Source organism: Phalacrocorax aristotelis, chromosome 22, assembly GCF_949628215.1.
Source record: "Phalacrocorax aristotelis chromosome 22, bGulAri2.1, whole genome shotgun sequence".
Taxonomy (NCBI): domain Eukaryota; kingdom Metazoa; phylum Chordata; class Aves; order Suliformes; family Phalacrocoracidae; genus Phalacrocorax; species Phalacrocorax aristotelis.
Window position 1 is genome coordinate 4,667,723 of NC_134297.1, and position 23,512 is coordinate 4,691,234.

At 41.5% G+C, this 23,512-nt stretch overlaps 1 protein-coding gene across 1 annotated transcript; it reads left to right on the forward strand.

The window, feature by feature from the left end:
- Positions 1 to 1,617: 1,617 nt before the first annotated feature.
- On the forward strand, positions 1,618 to 22,155 carry ATP12A (ATPase H+/K+ transporting non-gastric alpha2 subunit). Its single transcript, XM_075116306.1, has 23 exons — positions 1,618 to 1,862; positions 3,814 to 3,960; positions 5,409 to 5,468; positions 6,361 to 6,564; positions 7,149 to 7,262; positions 7,420 to 7,554; positions 8,103 to 8,220; positions 8,872 to 9,140; positions 9,988 to 10,186; positions 10,680 to 10,789; positions 11,536 to 11,670; positions 11,949 to 12,141; positions 12,611 to 12,786; positions 13,834 to 13,970; positions 14,688 to 14,838; positions 16,875 to 17,043; positions 17,743 to 17,897; positions 18,506 to 18,629; positions 18,969 to 19,114; positions 19,750 to 19,883; positions 20,808 to 20,909; positions 21,538 to 21,629; positions 21,811 to 22,155. Exons 1-23 carry the CDS (start codon positions 1,854 to 1,856, stop codon positions 21,837 to 21,839), a joined length of 3,108 nt encoding a protein of 1,035 aa, XP_074972407.1. The 5' UTR covers positions 1,618 to 1,853; the 3' UTR covers positions 21,840 to 22,155.
- Positions 22,156 to 23,512: the final 1,357 nt, after the last annotated feature.

The window sequence follows — 23,512 nt, forward strand, 5'->3', positions numbered from 1 at the left end:
CAGAAGTCGTAGTTCCCAGTTAAAAATTGTAAATGAACAAGACAAAGTACGCTAGCCCTGCTTTCACACTTTTCAGCCCACCGTCTTTACCGACAGACCTGGTGGATAACACAGCTGCATTCCTGGAAGGCCATTCCCTGCTTCCAAGTCCATGTTTCCTTTGACATATCGCACCACTTCCAGCCTCAGTTTGACATCAAATATGCTCACTGTGCCTCTTCATCTTCTTGCTCTAGTATCTTCTCCAGCAATAGAGAGATCAATCTCTGTAATGAGTAAGACATTCACTGGATACAGTCAATATATTACTGCTCTTGGGTATTACAGTTATTGGGAAATCGCCAATACTTATACACATATGAAAAGGTTTTATATTCAAGCCCCAGGACACAATCCAGTCCTCAATACAACAAACAGCACAAACTAAACGTGAAACCCTTCAGGATAATTTCTGTATCTTGCGTAACATTCTAGGATTAAAGAACGCCACGGAAAAAGACCAATATACATAAACTGAGAAATGGAAACAGCTTCACTTTTTATCATAAGCAATGTGTAATGAGGTATGATACTCGAATCACCTGTCCGTGATTTCAACACAAATTTTTTCATGCTGTTGAAGTAGTAAAGGATGTTTTTTGATTGTCTTCCCTACACTAAAGCTCATACAGATGGCTTTAAACGGTCAAGGTTAGTTATCTCCATTAGCATGTTGTATCTCTCACCACAGTTTGAGTCATCTGCTAGCGACTGTGGTACCTCACAGCATCTCAGATGATGCAATCTGAAGCTCATGAATTATATAACGTCAAAGACCAACAGCTGAAACGCTATGTTGTTCAGTGGGACCAGTTCAGTCAGTCAGATGAAAGACCGTCTTCCCCCAAATAATGTTAAATTACAGAAAAATCTTTCACCATATTTGACTTAGTTTTTCTCAGTTAAATTTCAGAGGTGAAGAAAAGTTAACCTTACTTCTAAGCGATGAGATATGCCAGGTATCAAAAGTGTCATACATTTCATTATCACTCCTGTATGGAAGCTGGTAATTGGTGCAAGACAAACAATTTAAATAAGCTGTTCAGGTAAACGCTCTTGCTGAAAATGCACTGGGAAGTGCTTTTTTTCAGCTAAGCATGAAGGTTAAAACCACAACAAATGTAATGCAAGAATTAAAAGTGAAGTCCAAGCTAAGAGGCTTGAAGGAGCACTGCTCCACTAAAGTCCTATTAGTACCTAAACAGGGCAGGGATCTGACTTTTAGGGACCCAGGCAGGCAAACAAGCAAGACAAAACACACGCAGACTTGATCTGTGCATCCCAACGCACCATGTGTTGCCATGACAGCTGGAAATCGTAAGGGGAGTCCAGTGCTGGAAAGTCCAAGAAGGAAACTCTTTGCTTCTAGCAAGCTGAATAATACACCTGTTCCCTAGTGGTGAGCAAACAGTACAAAGGAATAATTAGAAACTATCTGACCTGAAACCCACATGCCCATTACTGTGGTATTTTTCCACCTACTACAGGTGAAACAGAAGATGGGCTGGACCTGGAAGGGGAGGGGTGGAGTGGCAGCACAAGATGCTGATTTATAAAGCACTAGCAAACAGCACTCCTTCTCCACAGGCTTTGGACAACGAACTCGTCCTGCCTGAAGGATGCCAAAGTGCAAGCAGGATTCCAGCTAACATCTGCTTGCCAGCTGAGAGGGAACTACAACCTCTGTGAGCTTTTGCACTCCAATAGCCAAAACTGCTCTGAGCCACTTCATTCTCCAGTTGGGCTTTTGCTTTTCATCCAGAGACTTTAGCTTGGCTGTTTCTCTCCATCAGGAAAGGAATAAACTCACCAAGATGGTAAAGGTGAGTACACTGTTCACAGAATTGACACTACTGCATATGTGTTTCTTCTTAAGAACAAGCATTAATTTAAGTTTTAATATACATATGTATATTATAAATACAAGCTAAGTGAAAAACTGAACTAATACTAGGTGTTGCTGGGCATCCAGTGTAATGACTAAAATTTTCACTGTAGACAGGTATGCACCTCTAATTCTAAAAAGGAAACAGATCAGATTGGATAGGGAAGAATTCTAGGACTGGCTAGTTTGACAATCAACAGTTGCATGAACATTATCCCTTTTGAAAATGCCAAAATTTGAGATTTTATGAAAATTTGCAGATTAAAGGTTAAACATAGATCATGCATAGAAGCGATCAATAGATTTTACTAACTTCATTAGTTTTCTTTATTATTCTCCTTCATCTGCTGAATTCTCACAATAGATAGCTGTTTTCTCTCTCTCCTGGTCTCTCTACTTTAAGGGGATTTGAAAAGCTGAACAGATTTTTGGGTGGGATAGCTAAAGAGAGGAGGAGGAGGAAGGTGACGGAAAAATCCCAATAGATAAATCAGATTGTGAATCTTTGGCAAGGTAGAAAAAATAGAACTTCTTGTAACAGACAAGTCCTTTATCTGGGATACATATCACCAAGCAAATTCAAGTGCTTTAGGAAAAGGATTTCAGACTTTTCAGTCCACAAGCTACTCACCAGCTCTTAGCTTTTCCCTTCCTCAAGATAAAATGTCAAGACTTCAACATTCCTCTAATTAAAGGGCATCTGAGGATAAGATGCCACTTCTCGGTTCCAGAGAGTATTAAGTCATAAGATGTCCCAATCCTTTTTTTTTTTCTTGTTGTTTCCATTACTTGAGCTCTCTCTGCATGTAATTAAGATGTCTACCCTCAACACATCTGAAATATCACCTCTGCAGGAGTCCAAACACTGACACATGCCCTGCAGAGTGTGTATGCATTCATTAGACAGACAAGAGCAGCTGCAGCCTACAAGCTCATCTGTCCCACTAGTAAAGCGCACCATCAGATAAGATCTGGTATGACTCTCATGAAGCTCTGATGGTTAATCTGCAAGGAAGCCTCTGAAACGGGGTCAACCAATAGTTCTTCCAAGGCATGGCATGTAGTTTACAAATAATTAGGATATGGAACATTATGATTATAGAAGCTGGTAAATTAGCAACACAGGAAGTTTGCCCTTCAGACTACAGTATTAACTTCAAGTTAGGAAACAGCACAACCCCCAGGTTATTAATAAAAGCAAAACATTGTCAGAGGTTCAGCAGCTTCCCAGTACACCTGATACTAGATCGGCAAAAATGAGTGAACAGTTTGCTATCTCCCTGTCAGTGCCGAGCTCTAGGTGAAAAGACAGACTTGCTTCTCCTTGGTTACCAGTATGGTGTTTGCCTGCATTTCTCCCTACATGATGGAGTGTAAATCTGTCAATATAATTGTATAAATGTTTATTTTAATTAAGAAAGAAAAGTAAATCTTGAAGTCATGTATCTAAAAAGCTCCAGGAACAGGCAAGTTCTCAATTAATATTTTTCCCCTCCCCTTTCCTTTTAAAAATATTTTGCTTTTACACTGATCTCTTCTTGGAGCTGATAAATGACTCAGTGGTTTTCAGTAGCCACGCTGAGATGCTAGGCAGTATTCCTGCACTTTGTGTTAGACCATAAACTACTACAACTGCTGCACATCTCAAAGAATCACTGTAATTTACACCTAGTGGAGACCTGACCATGATTACTCTAACATGTTCTGACCTCAGGACAAGACAGGAATTAGCACTCTCAGTTGCCAGGAGAAAGCGACAGTAGCAATCTGTAGCTTGTCTAAAAAAAGTAGATTTGTCAGAGTTTGACTTGTTTGTGGTATTTTTTTACTGCTTCCTTCAAGTCCCAGCAGATGTTCACAACAATGACAAAACCTTATTTCTTTTACAGAAAAAGTCAGATGTTTACTCGGTTGAGATCTATGGGACAAAAGATCTAGAGAAAACAGATATTGGAGATGAAGGGGAGAAGTACAAAGACTTGAAAGGCAACAAGAAAAAACAGAAGTCAGAAGACCTTAAGAAAGAACTGGAGCTGGTGAGTGTTGCTAAGCTCGCATTACAGCTGGCAGGACAGCCTCTACCCACTGAGTGAAGTCTAGTGAACGAAGGATTCGCTTCCTCACTGGCTCCTGAAGTGTGCCAGAAAAAAAGGTTTTGCAGGATTAACACCTATAATGAAAGAATGATTCTAGCTTAATTAAGCCACCAATGGTACAGAACGTTATCTCCCCAAAGAGGAGTTATTCCCCAGATGGAATAGCTGCAATCGGTATTTCCTCTGAACTGCCACTTGCAGAGTTAGCCAGAAAATAGAGGGAAAGGTAGAAGCACAGCATTTTGCTCCAGAGATTTCTAGTAGATCTAAATGCATGCCTCAGTTTTAAGCACAGTTCGTTCCACACACCCACTCCCACTCCCCCCTCCCCAAACTAACTGCACTGTGCTTCAAGGACAGCTCACTAAGCTCAAGAAACCTGCATTTTACTTCTGGCTTGCAACTGACCTCCTGGCCGATCTTGGAAAAGCTGCTTCCTCTCTATAGGTTTCAGTTTCCCAATCTGAAAAATGAAGGTAATTACACTGACCTCTTTTCTGAATTGCTTTGAGAGCAACTCAAAGGAGAGGCTCTTTATGGGCTAGATGGTATTTCAAAGGTAAGGAAACCCCAAAATGGGCCATCAAGTTTACCCCTCATGTTTCCAAGATCTATTCAGTACCAGCTAAAAAAATTCTTGATGTATCTTATCTTTGCCACCAGAGGATGTAACATTACTCTCATGTTTCTAAAGAGAAACCAAAGCACAGACAAGTTAATTGACTCATCCAAGTACTAATGAATCATTCTGAGAAAACAACTGTGAGATCTCTCAAATTCTTGGCTTCTAAATCTCAGTTTGGCACAAGATATAATTAGGTCAATGATACCACAGAGGTGTCACTGCAGGGAAAGAAGAGCTTTGAGATTTCCCTCTCCCACACCCTGTTTAACTGTGGTTAGATCCTGCTGCTTCTTTCTACAAGACGACGGTGAATTATTTCACATACCCTACTTTGTCAATCAAGTGCCAAAACTGCTGTCACACCACACCCTTTCTTCTATCAACAAATTGCCTATGGTACTGAATGCTTGAGTCCTGTAGCACGTAAAGAGGAACTATTTATCTAAAAGAAGAACAGGTATTTGTGGCAAGCAGTATTAACATGAAAACACCATTCTGTTCTTACGACAGATTTGCTGGGGGAGGGAGCTATTTACAAAAGTACTCTCAAAATCAAAAGAAAATACCATCTTCCATTGGAAGATATTTTGCCTATCAATATGCAAATTGTATATTGTCTGTTCATGAAAGTGGGATGTCATATTAGCAACTGCATCCATGGTCCCAGATCCAGGCTGTTTCAGCATTCTCCAGATCCTGGAATGAAAATTTCAATGGTCTGACATTCTGCTCTCTATTATTTTCTCTTTCTTTTGGAATCCAGGATGACCACAAACTCAGCACTTCGGAATTGGAGGAAAAGTATGGTACAAGCATCGATAAAGTAAGTCTATAGGGCACCATTAAGAAACTGCCTGAATCAGTTGCCTTACTTTGCCTCTGACTTACCCAAAGATTCCCAGGAGCGGTAGGAAACATTCAAATCAACAGACTCACATATAGATGTACATGTGGATGCACGCATGCATGAGTTTCATGCACTAAACTCCCAATAAAGCTTAAACCAGCAAGTCAACATGCAGCATTGACCTGGATTTAGACTGGAGTTTCTCTCAAGTCTGAAGAAGTCTGATCTATGGTTTTGAAAGCAAAATCCCTACATAAAATGTGAGCTCAAAGTCTGCACCAGGACCTCAGCTTTTCCGAAGTTTTAATCTGATATTTCAATTTCGCTACAATTCATTTTTCACTGGCGGTGTCTGTAACAATATATAGCAAGAGTGCACACTGGAAATTAATTTACCTTGAAGGAAACACTGTATTTGAGAAACGATACACCTAAGTTCCCCTTTGACACCTAACATTTGAACATCAAAGCACTGCAACATGGCCAGAGTACAGCCAAGAATTTCAAGGAACCCATGAACTACAAAACATCTTAGTGGAAATGCAGAAACAGCAGCAAAAGAACTGATGTCTGTTTTGCCCCAACTTTCCAAACACTGAGTGCAGGTGTACCTGACAGATAACCAACAGAATGAAATCTCCTAAAGACACAGCCCCACATTCAGTGCTCCAGTAAAGAAATACCTGTTTCTTCAGAGCAGATAACTAATAGCAGCTGACCTGAAATCAGAAAGTTTGGAAATCAAAGATGCAGGCTACTGGGACACAAACAACGTTCAAGGAGAAAACAGCATGCGAATCTTGTTCTGAGTTGAGACAAAAATCTGTTTTCTGTGACTTCATTTTAAACACATCATTTACTTTTGCAGGGTCTCTCTAGTGCCAGAGCAGCAGAGATACTGGCTCGGGATGGCCCCAACTCACTCACTCCTCCCAAAGCCACTCCTGAAATCGTTAAGTTACTCAAGCAGATGGTAGGAGGGTTTTCAATCCTCTTATGGATAGGAGCTGTCTTCTCCTGGATTTCATTTGGCATTCAGCTTGCTCAGGGAGCTGAATCACCCTTTGACAATGTAAGTATTTGGATAACCACAAAGTGAGTATTTGACCTTTTGACAATCTAAAGTAATTTAAATATTACTTCACAGTTATTCAGTAACTACGAGGAGGCCTTTTATTCTTTCAGGACTCTCCCTCTGCTACTAAACATTTCTGATAAATGCTCAAATACCTGACATACCACTTCTGTCTAAGAGCGCCTATCCAAAGGTTTTATAATCACTACCCACAATCGTAACGCTTGAGTACTCATAAGTGCAATCCTGAAGTTCACAAAGTACTCCGGAGTCTTTGACTCTGATTCCCCATGAGTTACACTGTGCTAGGAATATGATTTGTTTGGGTTTGTGTCAGGTTAATTCAGAGAAGGCTTTTAGACAGATGGGAACTTGCTATTAAAAGCCCTTTTCACACTCAGAAAGCTTTACTTGACCATTAGCAGGGCAAAACTTGAAAGTTCTTTTCTTAAACTGTCTTTTAACCTACCCAATACCCCATTTTAAGTCTCCTGAAACACTATGGAACTACGATTTGTTCTAGCAGAGGAATTGCTGAACAGTTGTCTTAATTTAACTGGATTATGCCTTTTATTGATTAGCTCTACCTTGGAGTAGTCCTAGCACTTGTGGTCATCCTCACTGGGATCTTCGCTTACTATCAAGAAGCTAAAAGCACAAACATCATGGCCAGCTTCAGTAAAATGATTCCACAGGTGAGAATAACCAAGGCACTTCATTTGAGATGGAAGTTCTTTCTAATAATGCACCTCAAAATGACAGAAACACAATAAGCCCAATTTGAATTTACCTCTTGGTAGGAGGTTTAGAACATGGTACCATGCTAATTTTTGTCACGCTTCTGCCTTTCAGCATGCTCTTGTCATCAGAGATGCAGAAAAGAAGGAACTGCCGGCAGACCAGCTGGTGGTTGGAGACATTGTGGAAATAAAGGGCGGAGATAGGATCCCAGCGGACATTCGTCTGATCTTTACTCAGGGTTGTAAGGTAAACAGTACTTTGCAGAACACAGGGAAAACAGACAAGCATGGTTTAGAGACTTCTACTACATATAAAGAATTTCTGCATACCCAATATGAGTTATTAGAGCTTTAATTCGACATAACTTAATTAAATCATAGGGTACAGAAGCCATAGTGTGATTCTCAGCTCACCTAGGACTAACATCTCCACTCCCTGAATGTTAAAAGAAGCCATTAGGTCCACCCTGTGTTCTAGCAATGCTCTTTTCCAGGACGGGGACAGAAATACCAATACAGTATTAGGAGTTTCCATAGACCCTGAGGCAGATCTTCAAACCATCCTTTTGTTCAGGCTGCTCCTGAAAATCGCACTGACAGACACACAACATTGACTGAACTGAATTCCCACAGAAACAGACTCTCTCTGTGACAATGGCAACTCTCTCGGGGAAAAGGCACTGAGAGATTATGGCCCTGTCACCAATTATTAAATGTGCTGCCACCTCACCTTCTGGGCTAGGCATAACTGCATATTACTAACTTTAATATGGGCATGTCTCCGTTTCATTGAAGGTGGACAATTCCTCACTCACAGGGGAATCAGAACCACAGTCCCGTTCCTGTGACTTTACCCATGAGAATCCCTTGGAGACGAGGAACATTGCATTCTACTCCACCACCTGTGTGGAAGGTGTGTACAGACAGAGAGGAGGGCTCCAAAAGTGCCACCTGACAGGGTGCTACGTAATACTGCTAACTCATTTTAAATGATTCTGCTTCAAGGCATTTCAGAAAGGTTTAGTTGCTCACAAGAAACTATTGTCCCAAGCACACCAAAATAAAGCCTTAAGCACTGGGCTGGTCATACTTAGTATCAACCAGTGAGACACTTGTTTTAATACCCAGCTTGGTTATGGGTGCAACAATCAATCAACTGCAGTTTCCTTGTGGCCTTTCCATCACCATCATTAGGAATGTCAAGTTGCAGATGCCTCTAAGCGCTTGTGGATGATTCTGTTTAAGGGCTTTGCACACATAAAGGTGTTGCTCCTATTCTCAAGGTTTGTCATACCTAACAGAATATCTGCTCCGAGACTGTACAGTGCCCAGGATAGTATTACATTCCTACTGCAATGCAATCAAAAAAGACTATTTAATGAAAATAGCTTACATCTCTCTCTCTCTCCGCTGACAGAGCTGTAAGATTTCTAAGGGAAAGAATGTAATTCTGGGGTGAAATCTTGGTCACATTAAGGCTGAGAAGGGTCTTTGTCAATCAGTACTGGGTACAGAAGACAGGATTAGCCTCTTCTGGAGCTGACAGTCTTATATTTCTTTTCAGGCACTGCTACTGGCATCGTAATCAACACTGGGGATCGCACTGTCATCGGGCGGATTGCCTCTCTCGCATCTGGAGTAGGCAACGAGAAAACACCCATTGCTATTGAGATAGAACATTTTGTCTACCTGGTGGCAGGAGTGGCCATTTCCGTCGGCGTTCTCTTCTTCATTATCTCTGTTTCTTTGCGATACAAGATTCTCGACTCCATCATCTTTCTCATTGGCATCATTGTGGCAAATGTGCCAGAGGGACTGCTAGCCACAGTAACGGTGAGTCTACGCTTGGATTCACTGCCTGCCACGGTAGTTCTTCAGTCATTACCACAATCCATCACTCATCAAATTCATTACAGTGCAACGCTAACCAGTGAAGGACAGATTAGCCATTAAGTGACTTGGCTGAGCTGAGTTTGAAATAGGGGTGGGGTTTTTTCCATGAAACTGAAAGGACAAACATTTCATTTAGGAATTCTGGCATAACCGAGCCATTATTCTTAAAAGCTTCAGCACAACAATCTAGTTTGAAATAAAGTTCTTCAAGTACCGCTCTCCCTCAGTTGCTAACCAGTAGAATGACGCAAGTCATTTCCCCACAACCTGTTCCTATTTGGAAATGAGGATATTGTACCCTAAAAGTCGCATGAAAATACCATTTAACTAACACATATAAAGCATCACTAAAACCCCTGGCTGAGAAGCAGCATACCTGCTACGCACTCTTAGCCCTAAAGTACACCAACAATGAACAACCAGCAGTACTGCAATAATGAAGAGAATCATTTTGGGATTCATTAAGGTGGTGATTAGGAGCTCCCCCGCCCATTGCAGGTTCTTCCATCTCAAACAGCCTCTTAACTGATATGACATTCTTCTTTCTATCAGCAGGAAAGCAGGGTCCTCTCAGCAGCAAATGTACTTGTGCTAGTTACAGCCAAAACTCTGATCTTAACGATGTTATTAGAAAAAAAAATGGACTGCAGTCAAAAGATAAATTTTTTAAAATGTTCTCACCCTTGAAAAAATAATCACAAAAAGCCTAGCAGAAATATGTAACCTCATTGCATCATTCTGTAACTGTACCTCACTAACAGCGAGCTGAACTTTTTACTTCTGCCAGGTGAGTCTGTCTCTGACAGCCAAGCGGATGGCGAAGAAGAACTGTTTGGTGAAGAACTTGGAAGCTGTAGAAACGCTCGGTTCCACCTCCATCATCTGTTCCGACAAGACAGGGACCCTCACCCAAAACAGGATGACTGTTGCTCACCTCTGGTTTGATAATCAGATCTACTCAGCTGACACCAGTGAAGATCAAACAAGTAAACATGGCCATGGGGGATGCGGGAAGGGGCAACTATTTGGATCAAGCTGGTGGTGTTTCACACCTACCGGCTGTCAAACTGATGTCGATGGGAATATCTTTTGATAGTAAAACAGACATGTTTTGCTTCCACATAGAAGTGTCATGTGCCACAGGGGAGTCCCTTCTTAGCCATGTACAGATGTGAAAAAAAGAATTCATATTTGAACTCTGCTCACAGAAAGTAAGCCTGGAGGATGTTCTAATCCAGATCCTTTGGCTGACAGTAAACTTAGTAGGGAAATACACAGCCAAAGATCATCTAAGCAACTTTGCCAGAACTGCTAACTGAGAGACGTAACGGTTTGTGTCAAGATGTGTTTCTGTAGCAGAACCTCTCAAAAGAGGAGTTTCCTTCTGCAAATAATTCAGTCCTGTGGTTTCAAACTTAAGCTTCTAGTACCATCACGTAATATGCTAAGTGATGCAATATTTATTTTGCTTCCTCTCAGCCCAGCCTTTTGATCAAAGTTCTCCGACATGGACAGCATTATCAAAAATTGTAACACTCTGCAACCGGGCAGAATTCAGACCAGGACAGGAAAATCTCCCAATAATGAAGGTACTGCCTACGTCATATCAGCTTATTTCTCTTCCTCTGAAAGAACAATACATATAAGGTTTTTTTGTTTGGCTTTAGTAATCTCATTCATTTTGCCACGGCAATCTTCTAAGTTACTATTTACAGTAGCACTGCTGTTATACACTCGCAAAAAGTTTAAGACAGGGCAAAAAACCCACAAAGCCAAGAGCAACTGTCACTATAAGGAAAAAGACAATTCAGGTACCAAGAATCTCTACACTAGTAATTACTACGCTATTACTTTAATATAGCAAGACAGAAAAGATAAATATGCCTTAATTAACATCTTTACAGATGACTGCTGAAGGAATTAAATTCTGGTGACTAGACTGCCAGAAGAAATCCCCGATTCCTACCGTATACTCCATGAATGCCTTCCCCAAGGTCACTTGATTTTGTGCATCAGTTAGCTCCCCCATAAATGCCTGCTCCTACCCTGGAACTGCATTGCAAAGCTTCCACGCAAACCTGAAAGTGATCGCAAATCTTGCGCTTTCACAGAATCAAATGCTGATTTCATCTCTTTGCTGTAGCTCAGTTATAGCAGCAAGTGCAAAACAGATGTCCCAGATTTTTACTGTAATAATTTTCCTGGACAACCTGGATGTGGCAATGTAGATTCATTGCTGCTGAAGCATACAACACGTTACAGAAGCATGCTAGCACTCCTGATGGAAGCGCAGAAGTATATGTGCTATGAACTGTCTCTTCTTTTGTGCATACAGAGAGTTGTGGTAGGTGATGCCTCTGAAACAGCTCTGCTAAAATTTGCAGAAGTAATTTTGGGTGACGTCATGAATATTAGAGCACGGAACAAGAAAGTGGCTGAAATTCCTTTCAACTCTACCAACAAATTCCAGGTGTGTTTCATTTCTGGAAATTATGCCAGCCTGTTTCCAAATTCAACCGTTTCTATCACTGGGTCTAACGCAACTATTTGTGACCTCAAAGTCTTAATGAGGTAACTCAGTGACAGAGGAAATCTGAGCTATAATAAATGTAGTTTGCTCCATTTGATAGAATATATGATATCCTTATGGAAAAGAAGAAACATTACTTCCATGCAAACTGATCGAAACCAGAAACGAAAGACAATCACGTATGCTCTTTCAAATCATTTCATATTTGCGGCCCACAGCTCTCCATTCATGAGACTGACGATACCGACGACAAACGCTTTCTCCTGGTGATGAAAGGTGCCCCGGAAAGGATTTTGGAGAGATGTAGCACCATCATGATCAACGGCAAAGAAGAACCACTGGACAGCGAAAAGGCAGAAGCTTTCCAAACAGCATACATGGAGCTGGGGGGCATGGGAGAGAGAGTGCTGGGTGAGTCCAACCAGAGGGACTATCGGAGGACGGTGGTGTAAAACGGGGTTTTAAATCTTGGTATAATCCTGTGTGCATGGACTTCATGCCTCTTGCAGTGGAGGGCAAAAAGGGGAGTGTACAGCCTCCTAAGCAGTGTTAAAACCACACTGGTGTGCTGTAAGGTCTCTGTGGCAGGGATGAGGGCATCTCTACACTGCTCTTGATCTGCCGCACCCCACAGCCAAAAAAACCTGTAAGTCATCCCATAAAACCCATAAAGGAAAACACTCTTCCCCGCTGGCAGTATCACTACCTTTGCCACGTGAAACACTGATTCTATATGAACTTGCATGCAAAGGTTAAAAAATCCTCTGTGAAAAGTTAATGGTTAAACGCACTGGAGTTCTGAGGACAAGAACAAAGCCTGATGCTATATAACCAGCTGTCCTATTTCCTGTATGTTACATCAAATTAAGTTTCTTTTCAGGTTTCTGTCATTTGTACCTGCCTGAAAAGGAGTTTCCAGACACCTATCCATTCGACACAGATTCCATGAATTTCCCAACCTCCAACCTGTGCTTTGTTGGGCTCTTATCTATGATTGACCCACCTCGTTCCACAGTGCCAGATGCTGTCTCAAAATGCCGCAGTGCTGGGATCAAGGTAGGGATTTTACAATGGAAAAATACAGTGATTCTACAGAAAGACTCATGATAATATAACTTCTAAGATCTTCCACCACATTAAGTATCTTTCTAGCAACAACTACCAAAAGTCTAAATGTTCATTAATACCATTCTACAATTGTAATTTAGAGAAACTACTTGAGAGCCCCAAGAAGCAAAACAGTTTTTTGTGGGAATCAGACTATAGGAAGTGCACAGAACCCCCAAACTGGAAATCCTAATCTGGAAAAGCTCAGATACTGTCTCATCAGATCCATTTCTACAACACAGGAGCCACACCAGCTAGAATTACTTGCTAGAATTACAGCCTAAGGTAATAGAAACAATTCTTGAGAAGGCATTAGGACACAGGGCTGCACCTGTTATGAACTTTTATGCATAGGAATTGCTAATTTCCAAACTCTTCATGCTGAACCTGGAGCAATAATTCTCCTAATTTCACTCCCAGGGGACCCACAAGTAAACTTGCAGCTCAAGGCAGAGAGGCAAACCAGCTAAAGAAAGGAAAATCACTATTTAGAATTACTGATCTCAGATGAGATGAATCCCAAGTCCCAACCCTGATGAAATTTTCTGTAGCCTGAAGACAGATCCGGCAACTAGCAACTTTTCTTCAAGAAAAACAAGAAAACAACCTGTGTCTTGCCCGTCAGGACACCTCAGTCACAAGGATCCATTTTAAGATGCAACATTCTAACAAACTTTTACCTTTGAGTATACCTAATATGAAGTCTTATATAAAAGGCTTCTTTATTCTGTATTATTCTAACCTTGCTACTTGTGACAAGTTCTTCCTTTACAGCCCTGATAAAATAGCACCAATAACAAGAGGCAGGGACCTGATGCCAATTCAGAGCTAATTAAGTAACACTCGCATTCTGTCGGTGTTATGTACATAGCACAGCTTTCCAAGTTCCGATTCTAAACTGCTTCCTGATCTTACAACAATAGATATTTCACCTTATCTCATCCAGCCATTGCACACACATTTGTCACTCACGCTGAGTGTTTGTCCCTTCCTCAGGTTATCATGGTCACTGGCGATCATCCGATCACGGCTAAGGCCATTGCCAAGAGTGTAGGCATCATTTCAGCCACCAGCGAGACTGTGGAAGATATCGCTAAGCGCCTCAACATTCCTGTTGAGCAAGTCGATAGACGGTAAGAGCAAACAGAGAACAAGGAATACCTATGGGCTCATTTTCTGAAAGGTACGCCTTCTCCCTCCATAACGTTTCTGTAGCCTATTTCTCCATCGCGGCTGCTTCTTGTTTTTCTGTTTCTTGACACGCTCCCAGCCATTGTGTCCATCCAATGTGTCACCTCTACCTAAATAACTGTGTGTCTGGGTCAGTGGCTTTCATCTTCACTGGCCCTTGAAAAAAAACCTAGCAAGTTATACTCTGCCGATCACGTTGAACTTTGCTGTCACTGCCCCTTTGACAAAACACACACATATGAAAAGCAAAATTCAGAATCATACAACCTAAGGACCATCAGTCCAAATTCCTCTTTCACCCATTAAATGTGGAAAAAAAAATTGTAAGACAAAGATAAAAGCTCTTTACAAAAAGGATGTCTTCCTCCTCCACTGTCCCACCCTCCCACTCAGAGCCCTCTTTAAAATGCATTTTCTGCTGTTGTGGCTGCTCAGGAGGAAGCTTCAATTACTCCCCTCTGTATCTAGGTAAGTGTAATTCACTCTGGATTTCTGCAGAGGCTTTCATTCAACACCTGCTGATTAACAACTAATGCTTGTGAAATTAACTCACTTTACTGCTTTCCATACTATCAAGCCTCTTACATTCTATAAGTGCACTATTTTTATCTAAGCCTTTTGATTTGAAAACGTACCCAGCTTTCCCATGCCTCTTACAGAGAAGCCACAGCAGCAGTAGTTAATGGGATGGAGCTGAAGGATATGAGCTTGCAGCAGCTGGATGACATCTTGTGTAACCACTCAGAGATAGTCTTTGCTCGGACGTCACCCCAACAGAAACTGGTTATAGTTGAAGGCTGCCAAAGGCAGGTGAGTAAGAGGTGCAAAAGGTTATACACAGGTATGCTATAGGGCATTCATGAGGCAGTAGCTCTCCACAGATACTGTCCCTGAGGTGGGAGGGTGGAAGCCAATTTCCAATGCTCTCTCAGCTCCGTTTATACTCTTTTCACTGTAGAAGAACATTCTCTAACAGATTGCCACAAACACTGGCTGGACAGGATCCAAGCTACTCAAATTCCTGTTACAAGCTCCGAACTCCTGTTCACAGGATGAGCTTTTCCTAAGTTTGATTAGCTTGGAGCTGTATGGAGGGTCTCTCTTTTGCATATAATTCTGAGAAGCTGCTGCTGTGCTGCACATAAAGCCTCCTGGGCAGAGTCTGTACACTGTTTGGGAAGGAGCCTTCCCTCACAAATTCTTTAAACCCGGATGAAAGCGACTTGTTACCACATCCTCCCATCTTATCTCTTATGGCCATTTAGACCTATGTACTTCCCGCCCACAGGAACGTTTAGAAGTGAAATAAGGTATGAATCCTGCAAAATGTCATAGCATGATTTATGTAGGACCAAGCCTTATCTATGTTACTTTCAAAGACTGTAAAACAACCCCGAGAAAGCAGGATTTCAGGAGAGTTTGTCCCATCCATAGGCAATACTACACAAAGGAGCATGGAGTGCAGCCGGGCACAAGAGCCAGAAGGAAAACAAGTGACATGTACAGAGCTCTATAAATGATGCAAATTGTCATCAAAAGATCCTCCCCTCAGATATGACATCTTCCAAGTAGTTGCTGTGAATTGAAAGCCACACTGCTGCTGTGCCTGAACTTTGCAGAGAAGGAGATGTGGCACGAGACGTTAGTTTATTTTTGTAATTATGCCAGACATAAGCTTTCCAATCAGCATTATCAGCTCTTTGGGCGTAAGCCTGAACTGCTTTCAGGACAGTAAAACACCAAACCAAACCCACAAAAGTATGCAATATTTCAATTTAATCTCTTTTGTTTTCTTTTTGAATGGCCTTTGGCAGACAGGGGGGTAAAAGTCTTCTGCACTGCTTAGAGACCCGCACTCCCAGTAGATTTGGCTCTCTAAAGGATGAAAAGGAACACCCTTCCCCCCCTCAACTCAAGCTAGCCAGTCTACAGGCTATGTTTAGTACTTAGAGCTTATAAGCCCTTCTGTACACGGCATTATTTATAGGTAGTGACACTGCGCTAAATCCTCACAGGGACAGGACATTCAGTATTTGTATTAATCAGTTTGTCAGGCTTCTCCCCCACTCGGAACACTCTGTGCTGCTATCAAGCCAGGAACTTTTGCATCCACTAGAACAGGACCTTTAGCTGCAGTAGATAGTTTCACTGGAAGATAACAAAGAAGCTCAGTTGAATAATTAATTTTCCATCTTTTGGATTATAAGAGCAATTCTAGCACAGACGGCCAATAACCAGAAGCTGTTAGGACACGATGAGAATGGTCTCTCACTAAACAGTCACATAATTTACAATTAAGATGAAAACTGATTCTATAAGCACTTAAAAAAAAAGCACAAGGACAGACATGTGTCAAGTGAATCTTCCACAGATGCCACGAGATGAGCCTGGGCCTAACTCAGAGAGGGATAGACCATATATATATAGAGAGAGAGATCCAAATTTTTAAGCCCTCTTATTTTCCACAAAAAGAAATTACCGGATTAGTTGCATTTTAAGTGCATCTGATTTAGATGTCTACTCTTTAGGATGTAGTAAAACATATCCCTGAATTTCCCGCTTGTCTCTACTATGAAGGGAGTCTAGATGACAAACTCAGATACAGACATCTGTCTCACAAACGTCTGAGGTTGCTCTATTAATCGTACCTATTGTCTTTTCGATCACATGTTTTATGTGGGTATGAAGAGGATTCAGAACTTCCTATCGGCATCTTTCTTCTAGAGGTTTGAAGAAAGGGAGTGTGCTGAAAGCAGACAGCCTTAGGGATAGCAGCACCCTTATGCCTTAGAGAGAGCACCATCGCCTCAAAGAAAGCCACATCTGGATCCTTTTGTGTGTTTCAGGGAGCAGTTGTTGCCGTGACTGGAGATGGAGTCAATGACTCCCCTGCTCTTAAAAAAGCAGATATTGGAATTGCTATGGGTATTGCTGGTTCCGATGCAGCTAAAAACGCAGCTGATATGGTACTGCTGGATGATAACTTTGCTTCTATTGTCACAGGAGTGGAGGAAGGTAAAAACAACATTGCTATCCACTTTCTTAGCTGAAAGCTGCTGACAGCAACACAGCACAGGCAGGTCTTCTTGATCCTTCCCTCCCACACTCACAGCCACCCCCCACCCCTTTTTCTTTCTGGATTTGGAAAGGTGATTTTGGTATTTGGAAAACATGGGAATTAGTTCCATTTATAGACACATGGCAAACAGACGACAAGGAAATCATCCCCCACTCATAGCATCAGTCTGCTATCGCTGTTTGTTCAAGCTCCAGACAAAAGCACTTCCCACCTTGTTCCCATGCAGTTCTGAGCCTTACAAAGATACAAATTTTCTCTACATTTCACTCTGTTACTTGCTCACACATCACCTTCACTGTGCTCCACCTATGTCAGTAACACACATTCCACCCTTCTTTCACCGTAAAGAGCTTGTGGTTTCCAGTAAAACGACAGCATATTGTTGAACGGGACTTTTCCCTCATTCTTTCTCATTGAAAGACATACTTTATTTTCACTTGAATTTTCAGAAGGCTCTAAGGGAAGGTAGGTTCGTAGTTGAAAAATAAAACAAACCACAAAATGCATGAGGAAACATATGAGGAAAGTAGACGTAAGCAGTAAATGTTTTCACTTCATTTAGTTAAAAATTGAATGTTTTTCTGGAAAACACTGTTGACAATTAGCTTTTACAGAAGTGTTTCCTTTTCAACCAGGCCGCCTGATCTTTGACAACCTAAAGAAAACAATTGCCTACACCCTGACTAAGAATATTGCTGAGCTCTGTCCCTTTCTCATCTACATTATTGCCAGCATTCCAATGCCCATTGGCACTATCACCATCCTATTCATTGACCTGGGCACAGACATTGTAAGTTGGGGTCTTTTAAGTTATTTTCTGCTGAAATATCATGACAAGTGAGAGGGGTTGGGTGTGAAGGGATCCGCAGAACGCTGGAAGATTTAGTGCCTTGCCCTGCAGCTGAATAACAAGCTAGTGAAAAAGTAGAAGGCTAGATTAAGAGCAGCCAGGTATAGAGAAAGAAGAGCAGAAGAAAAACCTGCAGAGGGAGGGCAGAAAGGAAAGACTTCTGATTCATGCTGACAAGCAAAACTCAGCAGTGTGCAAAGTGTTTCAATCAAAAGATCGTACAGATTGCTGGAGTTACTACAGCAGATAAATACCAGACATTTCATCACAGAGCCCAGCCCAAGGGATCTGAAAGACCCTTTAATGTTTTCAGTATCCTCTAGCCCTTTGTACTGTCATATCAGACCTATGAAACAGTTTCAGACTTTCCTCAAATCCTCTATACGTGTCAAGAGGATGCTACGCAGATCCTTCTTTCATTTGCTCTGTGCATACCGAAAATGCAGGGTATGCCAACAGAACCACTTGAGAACTAAACTTTTCTGATAAGCACCTGAGAAAGAGACAGATGTTGCCACCAAGACTCTGACTGTTTATTTCTGTTGTAGATCCCCTCTGTTGCATTAGCCTACGAAAAAGCTGAAAGCGATATTATGAACAGGAGACCTCGTAACAAAAAGAAAGACAGGCTGGTGAATGAGCAGCTCGCCGTATACTCCTATCTGCAGATTGGTAGGTTGACCTTTCTCTGAAACTCTGTCTTGTATCAGCAAACCAAGACAGAGTCAAGTTGCTTCATCTTTTAGAAAAGGGGGAGCTGAAACTCAACTCCTTCCTCTGCCTTCCTAGGCAAACTTACTAACTCCCTTCTGTTGCTCATTATTCAACAATGCAACAGCTTTTTACCTACAGAGGTCAAGAATCTTAGAGTACTCAGAGCTCTAAAACCACCTTTAAACTCGTTGCAAGTTTCATGCCATCGGAGGTAGATCAACACTGATATCGTCCAGTGCGTTCCCCAGTGTTCCTAAGTTTTGCTTCTTCCTCATTTCTACCACTTTGATTTTGCAGGTATCATGCAGTCAGTGGGAGCCTTTGTAACCTACTTCACTGTGTATGCTGAACAAGGTTTCCTCCCTTCCACGCTGCTTGGCGTGCGAGTCAACTGGGAAAACAATGCCATTAATGACTTCGAGGATTCATATGGACAGGAATGGGTAAAGAAGCACTGAAACAACGTTGCACTGTCTCTCACTCAAAAGTTTCTTAAAAATTCTGTACTCTCCTCCAAAATAAAGGGTACGGGGAAGAGAGAATTAAATGCAAAAATAATTAGTTGTCACCTAATGATCCCTCAAGATAGGCTCTTTAGAGCTTCCTGCCACCCAGCTCTTTCATTCAAGCTCCATTCTTTCATCCCTTCTCCTACAGTTTGCCTCCTTCTGATTCAAAGCCTCTGGAGATGCGCCGCCTTCTCTGGGCTTTATGTTTAGACCAATACATAATCTCTCAGCCCTGCTTCTGAACAGCACTAATACTTTGCAGACTCTCCCTCCCCCTTTCACTCTTCACTCCCCCTCGCTCACTCTGCAGAGATCATAAGACACAGAAGCCATTAATAAATCAATGTAAATACCTCCTTACACCAAGCTCGTGCTTCAGCCTCATGACTCATTCACAGTAAATAGCGGACTAGAACAACTGGCCAAAATCTGATCATTGTGTGTCTAAACCTGGAATAACTCTGCATTTACACCTTAGTAGCTGAAGTCCTACTGTCAAGGTTTGCAGTTACTCGCACAGAACAGGAGTGTCTGATCTAACACTACTTGATTTTCCCTTTGCTTTGCAGACTAAATACCAGAGGACGTACCTACAGTGGACTGGCTATACTGCCTTTTTTGTCAGCATCACAATTCAGCAAGTTGCTGATTTGATCATCAGGAAAACACGAAGAAATTCCATTTTCCAGCAGGGTCTTTTCAGGTAAGTTTTGCAGGTTCTTTAGCTGACACATAAGAGGATAAATTAGCCCATTGCTAATCTGAGAAGAAGGTTAGCTCAGTGATTTAGTCCACTCACATTCAGTCTTCGAATGAAGACTAAATCTGACTCCAAGCAATCACAAATCTCAGACAAACATTTTATTGCACCTCCCACCCCCTCTTTCCTACTTCACAGTAGAGGTTTTCTTTAAAGAAAGACAACGTACTGTTACTCTGAAAATGCATCAGTTTAAAACTAGCTCTCCATTCATTAAAATGTTTACTACTAAAAAAGTGAGTTTCCTCTCCAGATTATTTTCTTACATTCTTTATGTAGTTATCAATAGATAGCACATTGGGACTTTTCCAAGATAACTTTAGCCTCTGAGGAGACACCAGCTCATCAAAACTCCCTAAGATAGCGCTGGCTGCCCTCTGCAAAATACTCTGCACCCTTCAATCCCTTGGAAGCCAGGGAGTTGACAATATCTATCGGGACGGGGGCTTTAAACCTGGCATTTAGTCAGACTATTTCTGATAGGAAAGCAAATTGTTTTCCTTTCTTTATCTGCAGGTGCAGAGCCTACACCTAAGTATATTTCCTTCTTAGACTTACATTTGAATCACAATGCACACATTCATAGTGCAACCAGAAGACATGACTAATCATGTCTACCTAAAGCTTGCTTTAATCTAGGTAGGTCACGAATGCTGCCAGAAAGAAAGGGGTGTATGTAGTGCTACAGAATCTACCCCTTGTCGCTTGCTGCTGTGTCTGCAGCACTCATCATCTAATGCAGATCATTCAAGCCAGCCACCAGAGCACGACAACTCTGGAAGAGGCACAGCCTTTGCATTATGCTGTGCATCAGGGTTTTATGCATGGTCAGAGGCACGTAACCCTTCCTCTTTGGATTTCTTGTAGGAACAAGGTCATCTGGGTAGGTATATTTTCCCAGATAGGAATCGCTCTGATTCTTACCTATGGACTTGGACATGTTACAGCCCTGAACTTCACACCGCTGAGGTGAGTTTTGATGCTAGCGTACTTCCCTTGCCCACTGCATATGAACAGGCCTTCTGCCAGAAACAGACAAATGGGAGCACAATGCCCATGCAGCACAATTTAAGGATAAATATTTAAGAATATTCATTATGAAGAACAGGGCAGACAATTTCTTGACCTAAAAGGGCATTATTTTCATATTTTCCACAAAAAAAAAGCACTATTTTTACTACTAGATTTACTACTGAGTATCTAGAAACCTACTTCTGTAGAACAAACATTCTAATAATTTTTCCAGGATCCCCAATATTTTACTTAGTTTTGTGCAAGCAACTTTTATTTTAAATGTACTGCTGTCAGAGATGTTCCATTTCTCTGCCATCTTCAGAGACTGTAATACCACCAGGTAACACTTCCTTCTGAATAGTATCTGGAATCAATTAATTCAGTAACTGCTTCAAACTGGGAGGCTTACGTGCACATCATCTTATTCCTAACCGTTTTGAGTGTTTAAATTAAAATAAAAAAAAAAAAAAGCCAAAAAGGCCAGATTCTCTTTAGCGACATCAAATAAGCATAGACAGGGACCCCAGAAATTCAGCTGAGTGTTTAGATGTTTCTGAACGAGAACATCTTCTCCCACTGCCAGGTTTCAGTACTGGTTTGTGGCTGTACCGTTTGCCATTTTGATATGGGTCTACGATGAAGTCCGCAAACTGTTTATCAGGAGGTACCCAGGAAGTAAGTAGATATTTCTGGTTCGGTATTTTAATGTAAGGTGTCTCCTCCCCTCTCATACACCTACCTTAGCTGCCACTGACAGGTGGACTGCTTATAAAGGGACCATTTGTTCCCAATGATTACTTTCCTTTTCTGAGGAAAAAATAACCTTTTTTTCCCCACCTCTCTTCTCCTACTGCAGGCTGGTGGGACAAGAACATGTATTATTGAAACAGTCCTTATCACTGGTCGTCTTCCTCCTTGTGGAGAGCTTCTTCCTCACCTGACACAGCCTCTGCTGCTTTAATGTCCTGTCTGTGCAATATCAAGCATGGGTTCGCCCCATGAAGGGGTGAAGAAATTTCATGAATTTCATGAAGAAATAAGGACTTTAGAGGTTGCTAAATTACCTCCCACTGTACTGTAAAAGCCGACACTTGTCTAGAAATCGAAATGCTACCTATTTTTGGAACAAGCACAACTTTCCCTCATTCAAAGATGAGCTCGGAGAGCATTCCAAGAGGAAAACACGCATAAAGGGGGGGGGAACCCAAGACAGAAATTCCATATGATCTAAGGCATTAATTTGCACTAAAGGTGTTGTTTGCTGATTTTCTTTTTTTGGTGGAACTGAATTCCAAGCGAATGTATACATATGTCCGTGTTACCTTACCACGGGTAAAAATGATGTATAGGAATAATTTGATAATAAAACTTTTTTCCAGAAAACATTTCTCCATCTTATTTTCTTATAAAGACTAAGAGAAACTGAGAGGAACAGGAAAAGACCTAACCTCTGCCAGGTCAAAGAGGAAAGAAGCGCACACCTGCTTTTTTTTGCCCCCATTGACATACTTCAAATACCTGTTTGGTTTTGATAAACGCATTCTGAAAGCCAAGGCACAACCAGCCGATTTGAACACTTTGAGGTACTAAATTCAATACCTATTTTCCAAAGGCCGCAAACTCTATGGCAAAATAGACCTTAGTAGGCATTAGAGAGGTACAGCTGAAATTCAGATCTTTAATATGTTCATCTTAGCAAGAACCAGTAGGTACCACATCTTGTTTAGACAAAGGCTTTACCAGTTTTAAAGCAAACAATAAATAATATATGTTGATATCTCACATTTAAATACAAGTCTACACAAGCTTTAGAGAAGAAACTGGGTCAGGAAGAAAGCTCCTATTACAGCAAACATCAAGAGAAACCAATGTGAAAGAAACCAAGAGAAGAAGGGAAGGGAAAAAAGAGTGTTTTCCAGGCTAAAGCCTGCCTGTTCCCAAAAGTCCTCACCCTTATGTGCTAGAAGCTACTTTGCATTTTGTAAGCCTCCCTTCTCAAAGCTCCTCTCAACACCTGGCTGGGTATTACACTGAGTATCAGTTATACTGGATATCAGTGCTTTTCACACATAGACGTGAAGGGGGGAATTATAAAGGAAGAGCGACAAAAAATAAACATATGAACAATGGTGAGTCCAAATTCCAGATATACACATGCTGCTTATCACTTGGGAACGCAACCCGGTAACACACCAACAACAAGTTCGTGAGGTGCCAAGCTGACTCATTTCAACACCTTGTCATTCTCAGCAGTCAGGACTGATATGTTTTGTCTTCTGCTTAAAAGGCAGGAAAAATATGAGGAAGCTACATGGGCGAGCAACATAACCCGCTCTCCACCATCTATAGACTCGCAGCACTTAGTCAAAATGACATGTTCAAATATAGACAGGAAGAGGAAAGAACAAGGGGGGAGAGCAGTTTTTGCACTATGTGGGGGCAGTTACTGCACAGAACCAGGAAAGAATATAGCTACGTTTGTTTTACTTCAGAAACAAAATATATCTTCTTGACAAAACTTGTGGGAAAGAAAACCGGACAGGTTGTTCCCTCATAGA